This window comes from Myotis brandtii, unplaced genomic scaffold, assembly GCF_000412655.1.
Source record: "Myotis brandtii unplaced genomic scaffold, ASM41265v1 scaffold53, whole genome shotgun sequence".
NCBI classification, from domain to species: domain Eukaryota; kingdom Metazoa; phylum Chordata; class Mammalia; order Chiroptera; family Vespertilionidae; genus Myotis; species Myotis brandtii.
Genome location: NW_005369942.1, coordinates 77,974 through 98,725, shown reverse-complemented (window position 1 = coordinate 98,725; position 20,752 = coordinate 77,974). Strand labels below are relative to the sequence as shown.

General features: G+C 40.0%; 1 protein-coding gene across 1 annotated transcript in view; it reads right to left on the bottom strand.

The window, feature by feature from the left end:
- The window catches only part of RNF150 (ring finger protein 150), a 69,992-nt gene extending 49,719 nt beyond the window's left edge, over positions 1-20,273 (bottom strand). Inside the window, exons 1-4 of the mRNA XM_014548948.1 lie at positions 20,208-20,273; positions 17,861-18,172; positions 10,981-11,052; positions 9,265-9,347 (exon numbers count right to left, since the gene is read on the bottom strand). Of these exons, the coding sequence (XP_014404434.1) occupies positions 9,265-9,347; positions 10,981-11,052; positions 17,861-18,172; positions 20,208-20,273 (533 nt within the window). The remainder of the gene's footprint in view (positions 1-9,264; positions 9,348-10,980; positions 11,053-17,860; positions 18,173-20,207) is intronic.
- Between the last annotated feature and the right edge of the window lie 479 nt (positions 20,274-20,752).

Genomic DNA, 20,752 nt, shown 5'->3' with positions numbered 1-20,752 from the left:
GTCACCCCCAACTGCCCTCCCCTGCTGGCCTGGTCACCCCCAACTGCCCTCCCCTGCCAGCCTGGTTCCCCCAACTGCCCTCCCCTGCAGGCCTGGTCCCCCCCAACTGTCCTCCCCTGCTGGCCTGATTGCCCACAACTGCCCTCCCCTGCTAGCCATCTGTGGTGGCCATCTTGTGACCACATGGGGGCGGCCATCCTATGTGAGGGCATGATGGTCAATCTGCATTATCACCTCTTTATTATATAGGATATGCCTTTGGTTCTGAATGTCCATGGCAGTTCCTTAAAATAAAAAGAAAAAGAACTAGTGATACCTTCATATTTGCCTATCAAATGAGAAGGATGTTTAAAATGGTTCTAGTTCAAGGTTCCAAAGTGACACTAATATAAGCATTCTCACACCCATTCAGTGGAGTGTAAACTGATACTATCTTTCAGGAAAGCAGTTGGACAAAACTTATGAAGGTCCTTTAAAATCATTTTTGACCCAGTAAGTTCACTTTTAGCAATGTATCCTAAGGGATATATACATAGGAAAATATATAAAAACAATTAAGGTAATGACTTTATAATGATGAAAACTGGAAGCGATTTAAATGCTGAACAATAGGAAGGCAGTTAACTGAACTCCAATAATGGGCTACTCTGCAACCACTAAGATATTTTAAAATAATTTCTAATTATAGAAAATGCTTACTTTTTAAAAAATATATTTTTATTTATTTCAGAGAGGAAGGGAGAGAGAAAGAGAGATAGAAACATCAATGATGAGAGAGAATCATTGATTGGCTGCCTTCTGCACACCCCCGCACTGGGGACTGAGCCGGCAACCCCAGGCATGTGCCCTGACCTGGAATCGAACTATGACCTCCTGGTTCATAAGTCTCAATGCTCAACCACTAAGCCATGCCAGCTGGGCGAAAATGCTTACTTTTTAAAAAAATGCTTACTTTTTAATGTTAAATAAGAAAGTAGAATAAAAATTGTGTTAATGTTCTGACTCTGCAATGTTTAACAAATACATGGTATATATTTAACAACATACAATGTATAACAACATATATGGTATTTACATGTGTGCATTATAAAAAATGAAATAGACCAATATGAATAATAATTTCTTTCTCAGTGGTGAGATTATTTTATTTTTTGTTTATATCTTTATACTTTTCTCTATGTTCAAAATGTATTAGCCATGAAACCCTGAAAGTTATTTCAAATCACCTCTCTATATAAACAGAATGCCCAATAATCTAACTTGCATAACATGGGCTTGAAAGCCTGAGTCAAACCTTATGAAAACCAGCCAACATTTATCACTGTTTTCAAAAAAAGGAACTTGGAAAAAAACCTGTTCCTAATCAAGATATGTCACAGGCACGCAGGGTGAAGTCAGGACAGACCATTTCTGTCCAGCTAGAAAGCGCTCCTTTATTTTCCACTTCACGAGTTATAGGACTCATCGTTGGCATCCTGATCACATTTCAGCATTTTGTAAATTTCTTTTACTCATAAAGAGGTTGGAATTTTCTCTCCACAAAGACATTCAGTTCATTTGACTCATCTAAAAATCAGACTGGTCCCTGGGGAAAACAACTTCAGGGGCTAGTGTTTATTTTTAGTGCTTTCAGTAAAACTTGATTGTGATGCTTTGAGTTGTCCAATGTTAAAATGATGCCCATTTTTACATCAGATTATAATCCTTCTTTATGTTATGTTCTTTATAATCAGCGGTTCTCAACCTGTGGGTCACGACCCCTTTGGGCGTCGCCTAAGACCATCGGAAAACACATATATAATTACATATTGTTTTTGTGATGAATCACTATGCTTTAATTATGTTCAATTTGTAACAATGAAAATACATCCTGCATATCAGGTATTTACATTATGATTCATAACAGTAGCAAAATTACAGTTATGAAGTAGCAACGAAAATAATTTTATGGTTGGGGGTCACCACAACATGAGGAACTGTATTAAAGGGTTGGGGCATTAGGAAGGTTGAGAACCACTGTTTATAATGATCGTGCCATGTCTGGCAAGGAGAGTCTCTTGTCCCCCGCCCCCAAAAAGGGAAGTTTCCAGATAAATATCAGATCCAACTGAGAAGTCACCTTGGGTTATCATGAAGGGATCCAAGACATGGATCCCGCTTCAGAGTTTCAGGTGAGGCAGGTGAGGCTACGGACTGCCCAGGTGGGTTTGTTGGAAGCACCCATGAGAACATGGAAATGCTCCGGGATACACTGAACAAACAGCCTTTCAGGGGGGCCTATCGGACGCCAGCCACTCACTGGTGGACTGCTGTGCGCTCACCTGCATTAGCTCAGCACATCTCATTAACTTGATTTTAACGAGGCTGGGCCTTGGCAGGCAAGCCTGGAAGTCTTACCATACCTGCTTGTTCAGAAAGTTCTACAAATGGATCCCTTTACTGTTTGCCATGTCCTCTCTACTAGATGTCTCCCAGAGCTGCTTCTCTGGTGGAAGAAAATGTCACCTGTGTTTGGGGACAGGAGTTAATGGGTGCTTGCATTTGAGGAGTCAATTAATAATCAGGTTCCTGTTAAAAATATATGTCAGTCACATCAACTGAAAAAGAAAAGTAGCTGGTTGTCTGATTGGTTAGATGGACAGGGATGATTTATGAATGTCTTTGTCAATTGTAGACACATGGTAGCTAACAGACCTTCAAAGAAACTAGAAGACCAAAACTGGGCTTTGTCCTCAAAAAATTCCTTTTCCAAGTCTTCAGGCCTATCACTTTTAGGTGCTATCTGACTCAGATATTGAAATGTCATTAGGAATTCCTGTGCCAGTTAGGGTATCTATGACCCCAATTGGCACCTACAAGCTTCATTTGTCCTTTCACGGTTAATTTATACTGCAATTTAACGGTAACCACTTATTCTGTTTTTGGTTTTTAGTCTGGCATATTACTGTGTTTAAATCTCTATTTCATCTCTTACAGCAGGAATCCTGTTCAGATCTTTGTAAAATGTAGGCTTAAGTTTCAAAGAAAAAAACCAACGGTATTATATCTTGCATGTCCTGAATTACTAGGAGAGCTCTTAAACAGATACAACTGAAATTAAGCCTCATTCCTAAAATGGAGAGAAGAGAAAGAGGAAGGACAGCACAGAATCGAACAATTATCTATCCAAAATGGAAGTGTGCCTCAATGACCCAGGCATGGAATTGTTCTGGGGCTGGATAACTCAGAAGAAAGTCAACAAAAGATAAGCCAGAGTTGGTCCTCACGTGTTTTAAGTGATAAAGGAAATCTGTTTTAGTGCTTAAAACCTGTTTTTCTGTTATGGTTTTGAAGCAATAGTGTGCCAGCTGCTGGATTTCTCCTATTGTTTAGAATCAGAATGAAAAAAGATATGAGCAGGTTTGTTTTTTTTTTAAATGTAAGTAACATTGTATATTTATTTATTTAATCCTCACCTGAGGATATGTATTTTTTTAATTTTAATTTTCTTTATTGATTAAGGTATTACATATGTGTCCTTATCTCCCCATTGCCCTTCCCAACCCCCTCCCCCTCATGCCCTCCCCCCGCCCCCGTGTTTCCCCGTGTCTGTGTCCATTATGTTATGCTCATATGCATGCATACAAGTCCTTTGGTTGATCTCTCTGAGTATGTTTTAAACACAAACAGATGCATCTACCAGTCACCAACCGATATAGGCAGCCATTTTCAACTATTCCAAAAGCGGACTCATGCTGGGTTTTCCTCTGAGTCTCTCCTGACTAGACCCTTCTCTCTACATTTCCAGTGCCAACGGTCCTACTCAGGCCTCCAGTACTTCCTGCTGCAGTGTTACAATAGTCTTAAGGGAAGAGCGAAGACAGGGAATAAATAAAGTGGAGTCACTTTAACCGAGCTGCTAAGATTATTAACATTATGAAAGTTGTGGTATGAGGAAAGACTCAATTCCTGTTCTCACTATCCTGGGAACTTATACTTGTTTGAACTTTCCAGTCCTTTGTTGATGCCTGGGTATACATCTGGACCTGCAGATAACTTAACACTCTAATTGCCCCCTGCAGGACTCCCATATCCAGGCCACCTGATTACCCCCTGCAGGGCTCACATAGACATCCACCTGACATCCATTTTCCAGACCACTGGATGAGACCAGACCTCCTGGTTCCCAAGTTCCGGACCACCTGGTGTCCATCCTCCAGACCATCTGACATCTGACTAATAACCATCCTGGACCAATCCCATAGCACTAAGAATGCAGGACTGATAATTCTCAAGAATGTACTTTTTACTCTAAGAGCATTTAACTTTTCTTTCTTCTTTGGGACACTATTTGGGTTTCTGCCTAAATCAGTGTTTCCAGAATAATTATTCTTTTAATCACAAATAAATGATTCTTGCCTTTCACTTTGGCCTTTTATTTTTAGATTAACGGTCTCTTAACTGGTCTCCCTACTCCAGTCACATCCCTTCCAGCCATGCTGCACATGGTGTCAGCGTGCTGTGCACGTGGCATAAGCTGAACCCCTCAGAGGGCCCCCAGCACCTACCTACAGTCCAGGCTCCTTGGCTGGGAATTCAGGTCCTAAGTGATCTGATCCGGCCTGCTCCTCCGCCATCCTGACGGGCAGTATAAGCTAACAATTCCTGGTTACCACGAGTTGTCTTCCCTTGGAATATGCTTCTTAGCTCTCACTGGCTGGAAAACTCTTTCAGTACAACTTTATGAAAAATAATTAGGTAATTTGAATACCTAACCTTAGAAAAAAAGAAATATGCCAAAATGTGAACTAAGGTCTACACACATAGCTATTTATGACAGCCTATTTATAACAGCAAAAAAGTGTGTGTGTGTGTGTGTGGGGGGGGCAACTGAAATGTCCAAAAATAATCAAATAAATTATGCTATAATGGAATATTATAAAACAATTAAAAACAATGTTGACAAAGTTTAAAGACATGGAAAATGTTTATCCTAGAAAGGACTTAAGAAGACTTAGGAGATACAGATATCCCAGAAGAGGTCATAAAAGCAAAAGAAGAAAGAAAACTAAGAATGCAGGCATAAAGCAGAGTCAGGGATGAGGCCGCAAAGATAGCTTTTGGCTATGTGTGTGGGCCACAAACTGGGCTTTTAGCTTCCCATGAGCAAGCATAGATAGAAATCGGGACAGTATCACCATTCAGTACCCACAATATGAAAACATTCCCTTGCTTGGGAGAAATGTGGTTATCTCATACATGAACTGCTGTGGCGAGTCCCCATGGAGAAGAGTATAAAACACTAAGGCACACATGGCAGGTTTCCCAAGGGTGATTCATACAGAGATCCGGGATGAAGGCAATGGCCACTGCACCAGCCAACTCAACCCCCCTTGTAAGGAGCCAACAGGTAATAATGCATGTTTTTAGTTTTCTGTGAATCTCCCTTGTTGCAGAAGTAGAATGTAAAGAAATGGAAAGACTTAAGTATATTTCAATTAATCTTCCCTCAACTAATTTTTTGGTCATAATTCTGATACCCTTAAGTGAATTTAAAGTTGTACTTGCTGAAGAGTACTTGGAGTCAATCTAGCCTATAGCCAGATAGTTAAAAATAGACTTATCCGAATGAATAATTAAGGGGCAGGAGTAGGAACAGAGAGCTTAGTGAGAAGACTACTGCAGAAAGACAGGAAAGAATCAAAGGTCATAATGATGTAGCCATGGTACTAGGAACAGTAATAGTTCCAATAATGGTGATAAGAGTAATGTCACATTACACTGTAGCAATAGCAATAATAATAACAGTAGAATATGTACCATTATCATTATTTGTCAGGTTTTGAATTGAATATGTAAAAACCAATCATTTGTTAGATAAATTAGATTTTTGCATCAAAATCTAAATCCCTTCATTGACATTTTCTCCTGTTAACAAAAGTCAAGGCTAAATTAAAAGCACAGCACACACAACGCTGGCACCCTCTCCTAGATTCCCAAAGTTTTGGTGGTGCTGTCACATTCTGTTCCTTTTCGGAAGAAGATCAAGGGAAATGGAGTCTGCCTTTGACTTCCTTCTCATTCCTGATCATATTTTGGCTACCGATCCTTTCATGATAATTCATAAAGTATTTTAAAAGAGTTTATTAACTTAATTAAAATAGCACTTGTAAAAGCAAGAATCGATTCTGAATAGCATAGGTCTGTTGTTAAAACTCTTCTTGGAGCTGGTAGGTATGTCTGTGCATGCCTTTAATCATTACCATGACAACAAATAGGAGGGAAATCATTATTAGTTCCTTACTCATGCAAGGGTCTCCGAAAGAGACAAAGGAAAGAAACAAACAAGAGAATGAGTTTGAAAATATGGTGGTACAAGAGCATCCATTCCTGAGTGATACGGAAAGACACCCCACCCAGCAACAACAGAGCAGAGATATACCCAGCGTGTCAGGGGCGAGGAGGCCACAGAAAAGAGTATCAGAGAAGGAAGACAATAAACTGGAACATTTTGGAAACAGTTTTTACTCCAAGGAGATGCAAAGAATTCTGTGTATGAGTCAGCCTGGAAATAATGGGAGAGTCTATGAAGTTCATAGGAACAAAGGCTTAATAATACCCCAGAGGAAATTACCTAGCAAAAAGCAAATGCCAGTGCCTTTGTTGGATAACATCCATTACTGCAAACTGTCTGGCAGAACCCAGCAACAGGCATACAAATACCTTGATTTTAAAGTCAGCATAGAAAAAAATGTATGAGCTCTTCAAAGAGTGAATACATGTGGTGAGTCTAAGATCAAACAGCCATAAGTATAATCTATGTTTGGGAATGCTCAATGCAGTTCACTATTTAAAGGAGGGCCTACAATAAGGAAATAAAAGCAGATGGACAGTAAGGAGCTTGAAGCAAAAAGAATCAAGGAATAAGCTGAGAACCAAATAATGATGTAAAAGGGGAAAGCTTGAGGCCAAACTGAACCAGCCTAGGGCAAGGGCTAGTATACTTAAAATGAAAGTCCCCCCCCCCCGCCCCCAAAATGAAAGTTCCTAAAGTTTTATTTTTTGTGTGTGATAAATATTAAAATGCTATTTTTTTTCTTGGTTAATATTTCCGAAATATTTTAGAGTAAAAGGAGATCCGGCTTGATATATCATGACAATCTAAATACTGCTAAAGCCATGTAATTTGTCATAATTACAAATTGCAATCAGCCAGGTGTTACACACAGGGACATGGTGAAGTGAACTGTGGTACGTCTATGACTAGGCTATTATGTAGCCTCTAGTAATTGTATGTAGTAACATGGAATATACTTATGCCAGAACTGTAAATGAACAAGGTATTTTACACTGTATGAATTACAGAGCTAAAGTAATGCTGTACCTAGTTTTTAAAAGAGATTTTCTTTTTTTTTTCTTTTTTAATTCTTTTTTATTTAAAGTATTACATATGTCTCCTTCCCCTCCCCCCTTGACCTCTTCCCGGCCACTCCCAGCCCCCAACACATGCCCTCACCCCCCTAACATATTTTCTTAATTACATTTGTAAAGTTCTTTGGAGTCTCAGGAAAAAGTTGCTATTTAATTTGCTTTAGACATTAAAAAATATATATTTTTACTGATTTCAGAGAGGAAGGTAGAGGGAGAGAGAGAAACATCAAGGATGAGAGAGAATCATTGATCGGCTGCCTCTTGTGTGCCCTACACTGGGGATTGAGCCTGAAACCTGGGCATGTGCCCTGACCGGGAATTGAACCGTGACCTCCTGGTTCATAGGTTGATGCTCAATCACTGAGCACACTGACCGGGCTGCTCTGAATATTTTTTTATTAGGAGTAGCCTGACAAGGTTCTAAACAGTCTCCAAGAAATAAAATAAAGAAAAGCACTTTCCTTACTTATAACTATCAGGATATATAAAACCCCGAGTAAAATCTGCAGAGATGAAAAGATGCTACACTGAGAGGCTCTCTGAGGTTCACACACTGCTACTCTTTGCAGTGTTTCTAGAAGTCACCTAGTAAACGCCACATATAATGTTTAGAGAGCGAATGTATGTTTAGTACCCTCATATGAAGGAAACTACCAAGTCTTTATGTGCCCCACTTACGATTTCATCTTAGAGACAGTCAGGCATCTATAAACCCAGGAGAGGAATCCCACTCAAAGGCCTTGGCTGGGGCCACCAGGGTGCCCTTCCTCAGGCCTGGTTTCCTAAAGATCAATTGGCCTAAAAGCATTTCAAGTACAATCCATTCATTCCCCTTGAGGGTTTCTGCACTTATTTGAGTATCCTGGGTGTGATTTTTTCTCTGTAACTTCTTTGTCATTTTGAGATTATTAAACCAATTCCTCCAAAGGCATACTTGATTTCTTTTGTATTTCTAATGAATAGTTTTATAAGATGCATTGTTTTATGATTAAATGGATTGTGTTGTATCTTTGGGTGTTTTCTATCTTTGTGTGCTTTTCTACTTTATTTACGTGAGTATTTTAAGATTCTTTAAAGCCAGTCTTTTCAAGTGAAGACCATTTCTTCAAGGCAGAATTTAATTTTATTTTTAGGACACTTGAGCAGATGCAGAGAGGTTTTTAATTATAGGAGGACAGCTTTTAAGGCAACTTTAAAATAATTTAATTAAGTTATTTAAATGTGTTTAATTTTAACAGCATAAAAGGAATTCAGACACCTTAACAGTAAATATCAATTAGCGAGAGGAATGAGGATTGCGTGAGAATCACCTGGGGAGCTTTTCCAGCTACACTTGCGGGCACTCTCTCCTATAGATTCTAGAAGTTTTGGCAGGGGACTGTCACATTCTGTTCCTGTTAGTAAAACAAAAAAAACCTCAGCCCCCCCTAAAAACAACAACCCCCCCCACAAACCAAACAAATAAGAGAAATGGAATCTGCCTTTGGCTTCCTACTTAATCCTGACCATTTCCTGGCTGCTGATCATTCATAAAATATTTGAAAGATTTTACTCATTTAATTAAAGTAGCACTGTAAAATCAAGACTGGACTCTATCACAAATCTTCTATTAAAGAAAACTAGTACTGGGATCCGTGCTATCAAACTGTATCATGAGGTCCTACTTCCTAGAGGTATACCTCCTTTGGTGCAAAGAGGATCAGGAGAAAAGTTACACAGAAAGAATGAGCTTTCCGGTTGTTTGATAGTGACACATGGAAACGTTTGGGCAGATGGGCCTAGCAGGTCTGAGCCAGAGGCCAGCAGGCACTCGCCACACTCGCCCCAGTCACACCAGGCATCCTGGTGACTCACCGGCAGGGCAAGATCCGGACCACGTCGCTGGGCTTGTACCCTTCAATACAGACTGCGCAGTTGTCAAAGTCGGGCTCTGTTTCCTGCAACACAGAAAGCACACATGAGCCTACTTTTGTAGTTTCAACTCTTGTAAAGATACCCAAATAACACGCCAAAGGACCATGCCTCAGGGCCAGGCTTCAATGGTCTCGGGATCAGTTTTCTTAATCAATAATTTACTATTTACTGGCTTAGTTTCCATTCATTCTAATCTCCACTTTTTGTCTCTGGGTTCCACCGCAAGTGGAACAATTTTTAAATTACACCATTACTAATACTGCTATTTATTATAATTAGAGGTGACACAGCAAAAACTCGAAGATGAGAAATACCATTTATGGAGAAGTATCTGAATAACATTTAATCTTTCCATTCCTCAGGAATCTAATGTACACAATGCTAAAATAGTGTTTCTGACTTCCCTCTTTCTTCCCCAAGTATATAAATCTCCTTAATACCCCATAAAATATTACTTATATAATAGTTCTTATTCTTTTATTATTCTCTGTTTCAGGGGAAAAAGTAATGGAAAAATACTTTCAATTCAGTAGTGATTTTAAATGAATGTTATCATAATAAGCTCAACAGAATTTTTATATAGCTGAAAAACAGCAGCACATAATTAGGGAGACAAATCAATTATTCAGACTAGTGACAACCACCTGGAATACATGTTGAGTCATGAATCTCTTACAAGCTCCCAAGAGCTCCAAATCCATGTCTGCAATCCACTGTTTAAAATTTCTCCTGGGCGAAGAGAGATCCTCAGAGGCCGCAGGTATGGACTGCACTGCTCTGTTGTCTGTCCTCTAGACATGCATTTGCTTTTGGCTTTATGTCATCCTGCTACAGTGAGGGAGGCTGCTACAACGACTTTGGGGCTCTAGACACCAGACTTCAGAGGCACTAAATATGCTTCCTATATTTACTGTAGTGGAGGACATCGTTCAGCACATAACATTGTCTTCTTTGCAAAGAATCAAGTCCTAATACAGGAACTATTTTTTTAAATCTTGTGGGACACTGGAATCAGGTAATTAGCTACTGCTTGAAAATGGAATATGATTTCCTTCTTTGCATTGGCTGCTAGAAAGCCCCCACCTAAATTTGGGGCCCATTTCTGTTAGGCATTTTAGGTAATGCATTTGTCTACTAATTTCATCCTGGCTTCATCTGCTCTTCCTACATTAATTTTAAATTTCTCATATTTTCTATCCCAACTACTTTGCTGTCCTATTGTATACATTTTATAAAGGGCTTTAAATTATACTATATAATAAAAGCCTAATATGCAAATTGCCTGAAAGGCAGAACTACCGGTCGCTATGATGCAAACTGACCACCAGGGGGCAAACGCTCAATGCAGGAGCTGCCCCCAGCCTGCAGGCGCCAGGTCAGCCAAGGTGGGTGCAAGTGCCCCCTCCCTCCCCTAGTCGCCCCACCAGTTGCTGCACAGATCAGCCCTGATCGCCGGCCAGGCCTAGGGACCCTACCCATGCACGAGTGCACCGGGCCTCTAGGATTTAATAAAGATGGGTAAAATAACAGTTGCCTATGGGAGAACTATTAGCATACATCCCCCCTTTCCCATCCTTCTCTCTCTTCTACCTCGGTGGCCAGTAAAGCCAGGAGCTGGTTTGAACAGCCCCTCATGCAAAGAAAAGAGGCTGTTACCTTGTCGCCCTTCTTGATGGTCCTGACCTGGAGCTTGCTGATTGCTTTCTTCGCTGCATCCCCCAGTCGGCGCTGAAACAGCAAATGCTGCTGGTTAGTAATAAAGGCCTGTAATTCTTGACTTTGCTTCTAATAACATTTAATAAACCAGGGCAGCTATATCTGAAATCATGCACGAGTGGCATGAATGTTAATGATGTCTGAAAGAGATGGGGTGGTGATATCTGAACAAAGTGGCTCTGGTAATTGAGGTCTATTAGAGAGAAGGTCTTCATGCCGCATGTTAAGCAAGTGGCATATGATATGGAAAGATCCTGTCCAGTGACATTAGTGCAGGTTACATTTATACAGATTTCCAAAAAACAAACAAACCACCAAATAAATTGAGGCCCTAGCTGGTTTGGCTTAGTGGATAGAGCATTGGCTTATGGATGGAAGGGTCCCAGAGTTTGATTCCAGTCTAGGGCATGTAACTCGGTTGGAATTTTAAGAATATCCTTTGGCATGAATGTTAATGATGTCTGAAAGAGATGGGGTGGTGATATCTGAACAAAGTGGCTCTGGTAATTGAGGTCTATTAGAGAGAAGGTCTTCATGCCGCATGTTAAGCAAGTGGCATATGATATGGAAAGATCCTGTCCAGTGACATTAGTGCAGGTTACATTTATACAGATTACCAAAAAAAATAAATTGAGGCCCTAGCCATGCGGCTCAGTGGATAGAGCATTAGCTTATGGACAGAAGGGTCCCAGAGTTCGATTCCAGTCAAGGGCACGTAATTCGGTTGGAATTTTAAGAATATCCTTTACTTAAGTAGACTCAAACTAGGTTTATATTTAGTTTGTATTATGCTATTACATCACATTCTTACATGCCAATTTTGCCTCCTTTGTGTATGTTTAAGTGTGGGTATGGGTATAGGGAAATACATAAAAATATGTTTAGTTTAACAAATAATTATACAGCAAACCCCTATATAACCACCATAACCCACATCAAGAAATACTGTATTTGACCTGGTTCATAGGTCAACACTCAATCACTGAGCAACACCAGCTGGGCTATACTTACAGTGGTTACAGTAAATAAGTATAAAAGGAGATATTCTCCACATTAATTTACTTTCCTTTTTGATATTTCATTTTTAGTTTTTAAAATAATCACCGGCATTTTTAACAGGAGAGTAAACTTTGGCTGTTTCCTAAAGGGACACCCATATACACTTGAGATTTATGCAGAAGTCCAGGAGTAGACAGCAAACTAAATTGGCAGGAAAATAGGAAGAGTCTATAATGATAAATACCAATGGGGGACATAGTGTAAGAGGAAAAAAGAACTGAGGTAAAACTAAACAGGATGCAACTCTCTTCCCTCCTCTTTTCCTCTAGTTATTGAATAATTGTCCTTTGGTCTCAAATCAAGTCATTTTTGGGGAGCCCTTCCCAGATGTCTTCCTGGAGAAAAGACCCCTCTTGTCTACACCCTCACAGCACCTTGTCCCTCTGCTTCATAGCCCTGTGACAACATATACTATTTTAAAGATCAACCCCAGTTACTTTTCTCTCATGTAAGCTCCCTGAGGACAGGGCTGTATTTATGTTTGCTTCCCATTAATATGAATAGAGCTTCCTTCAGTAATTGACAGTGGATCATTCAATACATATTTCAGATCACATATTTCGTCCCAGTTTCAAAAGCTCTGGGTTTTGAAAAAAAAATGGTAGTGAAAACACACAAATTTCTGCTCTCTGTAGTTTACTATCTAGTGGAATCTTCCTTAATGGTCGATGAGTGAATAAAATCTTAAACCAAGAGACCGTCTTTTTAAAATTATTTTTTATTTTTATTTTTTAGCAGGGATAACAACCTGAGAAATTTACCAGTTAATGTGAAAATACATGGACAAACCATGATACATGTGGTTAGGTAAGCAAAGCTATGGTCCTGACCTTGTCAAATCCAGCCTGTCGCAACTAAGAGCTGCTTTTCATTGAAGAAGACAGGAGCAAGAATTGAAAGACATGGAGAAGGGGCTACTTGCTACAGGGAGTAAATGCAGAAAACCTGTAGAATATTATATTTAGAATAAGAGATCCGGACCTACAGTCAAGTATTGATTGTTTTAAGTTATGAATTCAAATATTTCTGTAATTGTGTTTAATTTTTATTATATAATATCTGCCCCCAATTCCATCACTTAAATTGTTTTTTATTTTTAAAGCAGAGCAATAAGGCAGCAAAAATTATTTTCAAACAATGGTATTGGATTATACTAAAAAAAAGACCATCATTTTTTAAGGAGGTGAACCAGAAATAATGTTTTCAAAATTTATTTAAAATCATTTTTTAAGCAAATGAAATATGTCCTTTAAAAATGTGAACATGTAAGGTAAATTCAAAGACTACTTTCTATCTTGTCCATGTATTTTATTTTGCTTTTGGTTATATCTGAATAAAAATGGGGTGTTTTTAAAAAAATCCCCTTCTCTCTTCCAGAAAAATAAAAAGCTGTTTCCATACCCTTTTAAGGGAAAATGAAAGCTGCATTTATAAAAAACAAAAAGAAAATGGTTTGTCTATCCAGGAAATGTAAGCTGACATTAGGGTATCAGGGATTATGGCTAATAGCAGAGTTAATGGTTAGGGGATTAGAAAGAGGAATTCCATTACTGGCATTTGTGACTGAGGGCTGGGAGGTTAAAGGAGTTCAGTGGAGGATAAAGTCATTTGGGAGATGGGCTTCTCACATGAGCAGAACTAGCAGATGGAGAAATTCGAGTATAAAAGAAAATGATAAAGTCCTCTCAACACCAAGTCTAAGAGGTCTTCCTTCCTGGAAGTCCTGAGAAATCAGATGACTCACAAAGGAAGGAAGACATGTTTTCCTCATCATTCTGGAAAAATGGTGTGAGGGTATTCCTTTCCCTTGGAGTGCCTCATTTCAGATGGTAATTCACATACACCTCCTTTCAGGAGGAAATGGGTAACGTTTTGTGAGCGGCTGACAAAGGATAAGGAAGTCCGACGTACTGGGGGCAGAGATGTTCTAGATACCTTGGGGAATACAGAAAAGTCCGCTTCTGAGATATAGATAATAGTTATGAAACTGTGCAGTGCTATTTTCAATAGGAGTCTAGATTAACCAAAAAAGGGGAAAGCACCATAAAGTTTTGAAATGTAGTCAAATTTTGTAAGTATGCACATGTTTGTATTTCTCTGTAAGTGACACAAAAATGACCCAGGAATATTGACTTCTAAATAAAAACACTGACTCACTTGCAACAATTTTCTAACCAGTGTTACTGGACTTCCAAAGTGCAAACTAAAGAGATAATGAGTGAAAACCTAAACATTCTGAATGAAATGGTCCAACTAAAGCAGTTGTAGCTTTTGCAGTTGGTCTCTTCCATCTTTGGGTTCTTAACTGCACCAAGAATAAACGAGAGAAAAACCACAGGCCCTGCTCAAACTGAGCCTGGTGTGGAGCCTGAATAGAGAATCTGGGGGTTGGAACCAGAAGTCTGTCACAAAAAGCATCCTTTCCTTTGTGGTTGGTTCTCAGAAATGCAGACTAACAGGCTGCTAATGGGAGATTTAGCGACCACCGCAGGTACATTTAGGGGCCACCTCATACATTTAGGGATCACCTCAAGTTTCTAGAGGCCTTTTGTTTCAGAGGGTGACTCCTCTCCCTTGTCTAGGGGCTCCTACAGATTTTCTCTAACCCAACTAGATCCAAATCATGCTTTTCACTAAAGATGACCAGGAGTTGGGTCATCTTAATAATTAGATTTATCCGTCAATTGAATCTAAATGAGTATAAGAAAGCATTTACCAAGGTTATTGGTTCCTTGACAGTAGTGAAGACAAATGGCTTCATGAAAAATAAAAAAGAACCATTTATTAAAAGAAGAAAGTCCTATATAAATGCCAACAAGGATGGTAAACAATGGCAGACTCCAGTTCAACCCAAGACACACAAGCTAGTGACCTTAGGAGATGGAGAAAACGAAGACACTTTCCTCTTGTCCCCTTCTGTGTTATAACAGACGTGCAGTGAACATGATTAAAAACAAACTAGGAACATAAGGACACCAATACAGCATCAAAATCGAGTTAATGTTCCATTTCATCTGATTGGATAATTTTGTATCATATTTGCCCCTTTTTACTAACAGCTGTATTTGATCATCATGATTCTCATCACCACCACCAAGTGGAAAAACAACAAAGTGTTCTTATGTCCTAGGTGAAGAGAGGACACTGTAAACATAAACAGAGTTGGTCCCAGTCATCTGGAACCTCATGTGGCCACAGGTGACTCAGACACTTCCCTCACTCGCTCTAATACATAACAATGAATTTTCCAGGCCTGGCGGATGCAACAGAAATCACTGCACAGCCAGTTCAGCTGATTTCTATGATGTAGGTCACCATTCTGTAAATGTAGTAAAGTGGGTAAGAGAATCAGCCTGGTGACCTCACAGAGTGATGACTTAAAGCTGTGCACACATGGCATGAGGTAGAAACGTCAGAGTTATCTTTTGTGGGAGGTTGGTGTAGAAGAGAAGGCAATGGCTTGCATGTTAGAAGATCCAGCTTTCTGTCCTATTTCTGTCACTAACTGTGAGACTTTGGCCAAGTCACTTCAACATTCTGCACCCCAGTTCCCCTCGTTAGTAAAACCAGTGTGGAGTCATTCTGTCACTAACTGTGAGACTTTGGCCAAGTCACTTCAACATTCTGCACCCCAGTTCCCCTCGTTAGTAAAACCAGGTATGTGGAGTCATGTCATTTCCAGTTTTACCAGGTCAGGATTTTCTCCCACACAGAACAGGACTGGGAGGCAAAGATCCTTGGGACCTGAATAATCTAAACATGGCAAGTCAATGGCTAATAGGTCACAGATATAACATACATTTTGCCTTTCCATCCTTCCGAGGGCTCTGCACTTTCTGCAGGGACACATCAGGGACCGAGTTGGTTGTCACTTTTTAGGAGACAGAAGCATCTCTGACCCCTGGGACACTTGGCATACTCCTTTCCCTTCCCCGTCTCTTCCCCCATGGCGTTCAAGTTTGTCTTAAATACCATTGCTTCTCTTGTTCCAGCATAACTTCAGGACCAAATGTGCAAATGAAATCAAGGGGCCATGGGCCATGTACACGCAAATACTAGGAAAAGTATTCACACAGAGGAGTACCTCTTTCAAGAAAGCTTGGTTGAATGTCATTACCAGGCCTCACATAAAACAACACAAACCAGGTCTGGTTTCCTTGGATTAGCCTCAAAGGCAACATTGTTTATGAAAAACAAAAAAGAGCCTTACATCATTTATCTGATCTGCCCATGTTTGAAATTGCCGCTGTCTACTGAGAGTCCTGTGGTTTTCAGGACACAGACCCCGTCTTTGTGTCAGAGATGGGATATCCTAGGAGACAGAGGGACAATGTCCCCGAGCATCACCAGCAGGCAGGCTCACCTGCCACAGCCATGGCAGGAATGCTGCTCGCTGCATCTGCAGGGTGAACAGCTGCCAAAGTGGCACATCTGGAGAGTGAGGGACACATGGCTCCTTCACCTCCTGGAGGGGAAGGGAGGCTGCCCATAGTGGACATTGGCATTCAGGTCAAGAATCTGTCATGTCCCTGGCCTACCAGGTAGCTGCGTTGATTAGAGCATCATCTGGATACGCCAAGGTTGCCAGTTCGATCCCTGGTTAGGATACACATGATTAGAGCATCATCTGGATACGCCAAGGTTGCCAGTTAGGGTACACACAAGAATCAACCAACAAGTGCATGAATGGGTGGAACAACAAATCGATGTTTCTCTCTCCCTCTCCCTCTCTCCCTTCTCCCTCTCTCTCAAAATCAATCAATAAAACAAAATTAAAAAGAATCTGTCATGACCCTGGCTCTCCATCTCAGAGTTTAAGAAGGGAGGTGATTAGTTGAGTAGAAGAACCCTGAGCCTCCTCTGTGGAGCCCCCGGAGTCAGGGGGTCTTAGACTAGATACTAGAAGGGACTTAACAACCAATCTTTACTTCTAAGGCCAAAAAGGGCCAAATTCAATCAGTAGGACGTGCTTAGTGTCACTTGTACATTTTTTTAAAAAGAGAAAACATGCTCATCAATAGGAGCTGGTTTAATAAATACAGCATACACAGAAAAGGAAATGTAATCCAGGCATTAGAAATGAGAAGGCAGCTTGGATTGAGTGTTGATATAAATTAATCTCTAAGATACAGTGAGAAATAAGGGTACAGAATTAAGTGTACTATTATTTGTTCACACACACACACACGAATGTACATGCATTTTCAAGCACATGAAATATCTCTAGAAGAGAAGAAATTCCAGGCAGAGGACCTGAGTAACTAAGGGGTACACATGGGAAGGCAATGACTTTGCATTTACACCATTTTATACCTTTTGAAATTTATACCATGTATATATATTATCTGTTCAAAAATTAATTGCTTTTTAAAATAGCTTTTATTTACCTCCTTTTCTTCTATCCACAGGGAGGAAATTTGGGCTCTTCCTAAACCATGTTGCCACTATTAGCATAATCTCAGCTCATGTTCCCTTTCTCCTTTTATTATGTGCCTAAAAAAAGATGAGCACTAGGTATATAGGACAAAGCCCCTCCATTTTATAGAACAATACTGATAAAACATCAAAATATGTGTATTTGGCAAAGATCTGAAAAACTATGCAGCAAATATTAAGTGCTTATCTTGAGTGTCGGAGATGGGATATCCTAGGGTAATTTTGGTCTTGTCTTAGTAGTTTGTGTGATTTTCTAAGTTTATACAATAACATGTCTTATTTTTATAGTAATTTTTAAGTTTTAGAAAAACTTTTTGCTACTCACCTGGTTCCTGTCCCTGGCATTTGCATATCGAAACCTCTGGATATAATAAAAGACCAGCCATGCGAGGGAAATGATCATCAGGACGATGAAGGAGATGGAGACAAACACAACCGACGTGCGGCTCACGTATTTCTGCAAGTTCCGGGTACCGATGGTGATGTACATCGTCACGGTGATGTTTCTTTCCAGCAGGCTGACGATCTCCTTCCCTTTGGGCTCAGGAATCATTATCGCCACGATGTCTTCTACGCCTGTTGTGAGAGGGACGAGGGTAAGGGGAGGAGAGAGAGCAGGAAAGTAAAAGTGAAATGTCTGGATAAAGTAACATACACCCACACAATGACGTTATTTTTGATGATTCTTTGCCAGATCTAATATCCAGGTGCAATTCTAAGATCGAACAGCCAGAAACTGAAGCAAGTTTCCTCTTTCTTCGGCTACTTTGAGATGCTGCTGTCTTGACTATGAGAAAAGAACCTAAAATGAACTCATAATTTTGGTAGCAGCGAGGTCATGATCAATCTACCCTTCAACTGTCCAAGGCGTTGCTGACCCTGCTAAATAAAGGTGGCCGCTTTCCAACCAGTCCAAGTTTACAGCCCTAAGTTGCATTTCACAACCCTCCCACCCCCTGAAGAGAGGAAAAGGCACTCTGACCCCATGGCACAAAGGTCAAATGCAGTTTTTTGCCATCTGTCTGCGACCTTTTTCTCTTTCCATCACTCAGACACTCTGAATACTTGATCACAGATCTGTACTTATCATTTTCAAGTCAATTTTCTTCTGCAGTGAGTACCCAAAGCAACCCCAAATAGAGTTTCTTATTTTATTTATTTATTTATTTATTTATTTATTTATTTATTTATTGCTTAAAGTATTACAAAGAGAGAGTATTACATATTTCTCCTTTTTTTTTTCTCCCCTTGACCTTCCCGCGGCCTCCCTACCCCCCAGTGTCTTGGGTCCATTGGTTATGCTTATATGCATGCATACAAGTCCTTCGGTTGATCTCTTACCCCCTCTTCCCCAACCCTCCCCAGCCTTCCTGCTGTAGTTTTACAGTCTGTTCGATGCTGCTCTGCCTCTGTATCTATTTTTGTTCATCAGTTTATAATGGTCTTTATTATCCATAAATGAGTGAGATCATGTGGTATTTTTCTTTCATTGACTGGCTTATTTCACTTAGCATAATGCTCTCCAGTTCCATCCATGCTGTTGCAAATGGTAAGAATTCCTTCCTTTTTACAGCAGCATAGTATTCCATTTTGTAGATGTACCACAGTTTTCTAATCCATTCATCTGCTGATGGGCACTTAGGCTGTTTCCAGATTTTCGCTATGGTAAATTGTGCTGCTATAAACATAGGGATGCATATATCCTTTCTAATTGGTGTTTCTAGTTTCTTGGGATATATTCCTAGAAGTGGGATCACTGGGTCCAAATAGAGTTTCTTAACAAGCTCTAACATGATCTGTTAACATAAAATAAATGGTCTCAGAAATATTTTCTGCTTATTTTACCTAGTTCAATGCAAACCACTTGTGCATCTCCATACCAAACCAGGGAAGATGGAGGCTGAATAGATAACTCCAGGATTATTTCATCTCCACTCCCAAATACTCCCCCACAACCACAACACCCCTATTACTGGATAGTTTGAAGCAAGAGAGGCAACTTCTTTGGATCAGAGTTATCTGGGTCATTGTCCCTATTCTTTGTGACACTACGTGAGGCTCAGCCTCTCGGTGAGGAGTTCTGGGGCCTCTACAAGGGGGTCTTTAGTAAGGAGGTGAGACCAGCTCCAAATGAACCAACTTGGCACATCACTGCGAATATCAATTTCACTAGGATAAGTTCGCAGGGATCACCCAGTTCAAATTTAGGCCCACAAAGCTCTTCCTGGGCCCCATTTCCAACGGAGATATCCTATTCCCTGAGGTCACTACAAATTAAAGAGAGCAAATTTACAATGAGGATGTTGCAGTTTAGGGACAAAATTAAACACCGCCATAGCTGCTTAAAGCTGGCCTTATTCACAGGCTGTGGCCAGCCAGACAAAACTGCCATGTTACCATGGCTCAGGATGGTGCAAATCTCTTAGAAGCTACTTAGGGCTTTCACTTGACCTTGATCTCTACGCAGATTTTCAATCCTACATTCCTTGATTCCTTTATTCACTGGGGCTAAATAAATACTTTAAAAGCTAACGACATACAAAGGTGTCTGTGTATGCTACATCAATTATATTCTTTTTTTTTTTTAATTCCAGAAACCTTTGCAGGGGCCCAGCTGTAAAATCTCAAAGCCACACAGTGTTTAGATTTAGCTGTCAACTTCTGGGAATTACTGAAACTGATGGCTTGAATTTCAACTTTGCAGAATTTACTGACAATTCCAATGCTCCTCTTTCCATGTTTACTTTGGTTAATGGCTGCATGTGGTCTGAGGTTTTGGGAGGGATTAAGGCTGCCAGCAGGTTTTGTCTCTACAGAAATAACTTCTTTGTGTTTCGGACTAATCTGGCCTGGTGAGGCTCATCCTGGTGCTGTGGCCATCTTAGAGAGATTTCAGTGGTGGGTAGATTCATAACTTTTCACTTAATCAATCCCTTTGCTTATATTTTTAAAGCTTATCTATTCGAAGCTCTAGAATAAGATATTTTTTGAGAAGAGGATCTGGGGTTATTTATAAGACTTTGTATGCTCAGACTTGCACAAGTTTAAAATTCTGAGTAGTCAAATTTTATCATTCTATTCCTTATGGCTTTTAGTTTCAACACTCTGCTTAGGAAGCTTCTCCACCAAAGATGACAGAAATACTGATTTCAAACTGCTTTTCGAAACATTTTAGTTTTACTTTTTACGTTTAAATCTTGAACAACCTAAATGTGAT